Raw genomic sequence first — 3,820 nt, forward strand, 5'->3', positions numbered from 1 at the left:
TTGGACCTGTTAGTCACAGTCGTTGTTTAACTACAGCACATGGTAACTGCACGATCTGAGTTATGAAACATGGATTGTAGGGGAAGACACTGTAAAATTTGAGATTGATTGCTGAATTTATTGCTGGGGTTTGTCTACCTCCTTGGTTTTTAACATTAAACTTAATCCCATTTGGATGGAGGGGCTAAACCACATCTTGTATCAGTTGCAGCTACTGAGAACCCAAAGGAAATTGGTAACAGACATTGTGTTACCTATTGTGAGAAGGATCCGCTTAATATCCTAAACTAGAGGCAGTCTTGCAAGAACTGCTTTGTAGCCACTCTACAATGGAGCTAGCTGAAGCTGTAGAAATTATTCCGAAACTTAGAGGAACATCACAAGAGGATGACCAGCTGGTTAACTGCTCTGTTCAGCCAATTGTCACGATTAGCTGACATGAGCTCGGAAGTTTTAGAGTCACCACTAACAACATTTACATCAAACAAAAATTTAGTACTACTAGAATAGGCCCCAGTGCAAGTGCCGAAGTGGCTTCTCATACTCAGAGTATGGAAAAATGTATGAAAATGGTCACACAAGCAGCCATTCAAGTACATACCCAAAAAGGGGCGAGACGGACTTATTCAAGCAAATGTAGCAAGTAGCATTATAATGTCAAGGACCAGTAGCAAGAAGGACATGAGTGCACTGATTACATTCAGATAAAAACTCTCAATGATAATTTGTCACTTCTGATATCGAGAATATATAGATAGATAGATAGATAGATAGATAGATATTGATATAGATATATTGATATATGTAGGTACATAGATTGACACATGTACATACTGTATACATATATATACAAGTATTTATATATATTTGTATATACAGTATACTTTACACATATACAGTATATTTGTATATTTATATATAGATAGGGTATATATGGACAGGAGATTTTCTCCAATACATACTTAGTTGAAAGTAATTGTAAGTTATGCACTTCATATTTTCTTCTGAATATTTTCTGTACACCTCATGAGTTCCTTAGTCTTGTCTGGCAGGTTGTGTATGATTTCGCCGTAGTTTCTTCCGTCCATTTCATTTCTTGCTAAAAGTTTGCACCACCGGATGTAGACTCATTAAAGAAGGTCACTCAGAAAAAAGAATGGCTTCAGCTGAAAGTCATCCTTGTAGTTGTTAGGATCAGAATGTGTTATAATGGAATTTTTATTGTTGATACTGAAGCAGAATATAAAGCATCTCAGTAAAAGTGCTACAGACCACAGGATGTTGACTCTTTATTCAGGATAACACCACATGATTATGCCCGTCTGATGGAGTCATCCCATCAGTCATAGTAAGAGATAGTTAATACTCACTCACCTTGAGAGAACATCAATCAATTGGTCTAGAGTGGGCCGGGCCAGAGGCTCATTGGAGAATGCACCCAAAACCCATTCCTCCAGTTCTGAGGGCATAGCCATCTTTACTTTACCAAACAGAACAATGATCGCGTAGGCAACACTATAAGTATCCGAAGCTGATGAGCTGCACTCACCCTGCAAAACCTCGGGCGCCATCCAAGGAAACATCCGTCGCCGCCCCCTGCACATTGGAATTTTGAACACCGGGGCTGAGGCGTTTGTGGCAAAACCAAAGTCGATAAGCGTTATCTTTGGTCTACCAGCAAACTTTCGCAGGCAAACATTATTACATTTGATATCATTATGATAAACATTAAGGGAATTTATTTCATCAACTATTAATGCTAGTTGTTTAATGATCATCACTACAAAATCCAGATCAACTTCTTCAATGTTCTTCTCAATATAGGTGGAAACATCACTTCCAGCAAATTTTGTCAATAAAGTTCGGTACTCGGTACAAACTGCTTCTAATTCCTGTACACCGGCGACATCCCTCAGTTGACTCAAAAATGTAATCTCATTGACGAGATCCTTTGGAGCAACGTCATCGTAATCCTTGGCCACGTAGCTTTTACTGTTTCCCGTCAGCAGAACACACGAGCCCTGCCCACCGCTCCCCAGAAAATTTATGGCATATTTTGCACTGATTTCACCATATTTCTTTGCTGTGTAATTCTTCACCTTTAAGGAAGCACAAAGGCCCCGTAAATGCTCCTGGTATGCGTCCATGCTCATAACGCAACTTGTGCAAGGTCTAAGTGTGCTTCCCACAAGACAGCTAGCTAAGGAATGACAGTAAACAAAGCTCACCACCCTTTTATACTCCTACCACTAAGGGCTGAATGGTTATTTTAACTGGTAATGAGTTCAAAATAATTTTACGAATGGGGTCATATTTTACAAGGTTTAACGTTCTTCATTTAGATTATAGAAACATAAATAATTACAGTATATATTATCTAAATTTATACAGCAAAAATTAATGGAAAAGTGTGATTATCTTTTGAATTCAAAAGTTTATGAATCATTATGAATGTTTAGTAAACTTGCAATTAAAGGACATCGCCAGAAGGAGCATTTCAGCTGAATTTAGTTCCTCTTTGTTTGGTACAGATATATCTTTATTCTTTTCTATACGGTAATTTTTTCCTTAACATTTTCCCAATAAATTCCCACTGATCACGCATTCTTATGGTGGAGTCTGATATTCTGACAGACGTACTAACACCCGCCCGGGAGACGATACTAGCCACCTAGTGAAGATAACTACTATAACCCGCCCTGGTGCCTGCCCTTGCCACTACATTAAGGTTAGGACAGAACATATTGTTAGGTTAGTTTTCTGCGAGCATAATCATTGTATATAAATCGAAAGAAAATACTCACAAGAAGACTGAGGAGATTAAAAAAGAAAATTACTCCTCTAAATTTCAGCTTTATCTAATATCCTACGTTAGACAAAGATTTCAAGACCCCATGATTTGACATGCAGAATATTTGAATAGATTTTCACTATCTAAAAGGAAAGGAAAAAAGCTCATATATACTGGAGGGAAAGGGAAACTGACTATTCACCTGTCCTGATACTGAGAAGGAGTGTAATGGTTACTGACAACATACACGTAAACATAAATTGATAATTCCCTCACTGCCACAAGAAATAATTACATCTAAAATTAATATAAACCTGGAAGATCATCACGAAAACAATTTCATTCCTATCTACGAGCACTACATACAAAAATGGGGAAAATGTTCGGAAATGCGAATTTGTGGTTTAAAAATTATCAGGTGTCATCTCACGCCAAAGGTTGTCAAGTACTGTAGTGCCCTAATTTTAAGCTCTCCTTTGTTATTTTCCCTTCGAATAGCACAGTGACATCTCGTGGCACGGAAAACTGCAAAAGGCCCTTAGAACTAACAGACATAACTGTATGATACAGTGACATTCCTAACTAGACTACTGAACTCTGCAGTTGGCACCATCACTGCCAACTCAGGCATGGAAGGCAACTCAACACATTCACTGTACACCTATTAAATATTACCGTGCTAGACAAATGGCTATCTGTAACATTTGGCTGACAGGTAGAGTTAGTTAATTCTGAAGCTATAAATAACGCAAAAAGTAAGGATAAAAAGGAATAAATTCAGCTGAAAAGCTCCTTCGGATGATGTCCTTTGATTGCAGGTTTACTAAACATTCATAATGCTTCATAAACTTTTGACAAGAATCACAATTTTCCATTATTTTTTTGCTGCAAAAATATAAGTAATACATAATGTAATTACTGTATTCATGTTTCTATATTGTAGGGTAAATGAAGAATGTTATACCTTACATAATATGATCTAATGATAATATTATTTTGAACCCATTATCAGTTACAATAACTATTCAG

General features: G+C 37.2%; 1 protein-coding gene across 1 annotated transcript; it reads right to left on the minus strand.

Moving 5' to 3' along the window:
* Positions 1–1,374: 1,374 nt before the first annotated feature.
* Positions 1,375–2,147, minus strand: LOC145390175 (death-associated protein kinase dapk-1-like; the record flags this gene model as incomplete). Its single annotated transcript, XM_080265195.1, has 1 exon — positions 1,375–2,147. A coding segment is annotated over exon 1 (773 nt), but the record flags the coding sequence as incomplete, so codon positions are not given.
* Positions 2,148–3,820: the final 1,673 nt, after the last annotated feature.

Source organism: Coenobita brevimanus, unplaced genomic scaffold (assembly GCF_032717465.1).
Source record: "Coenobita brevimanus isolate Jiangsu-jjx unplaced genomic scaffold, ASM3271746v2 jjx.HiC_scaffold_3236, whole genome shotgun sequence".
NCBI classification, from domain to species: Eukaryota; Metazoa; Arthropoda; class Malacostraca; order Decapoda; family Coenobitidae; genus Coenobita; species Coenobita brevimanus.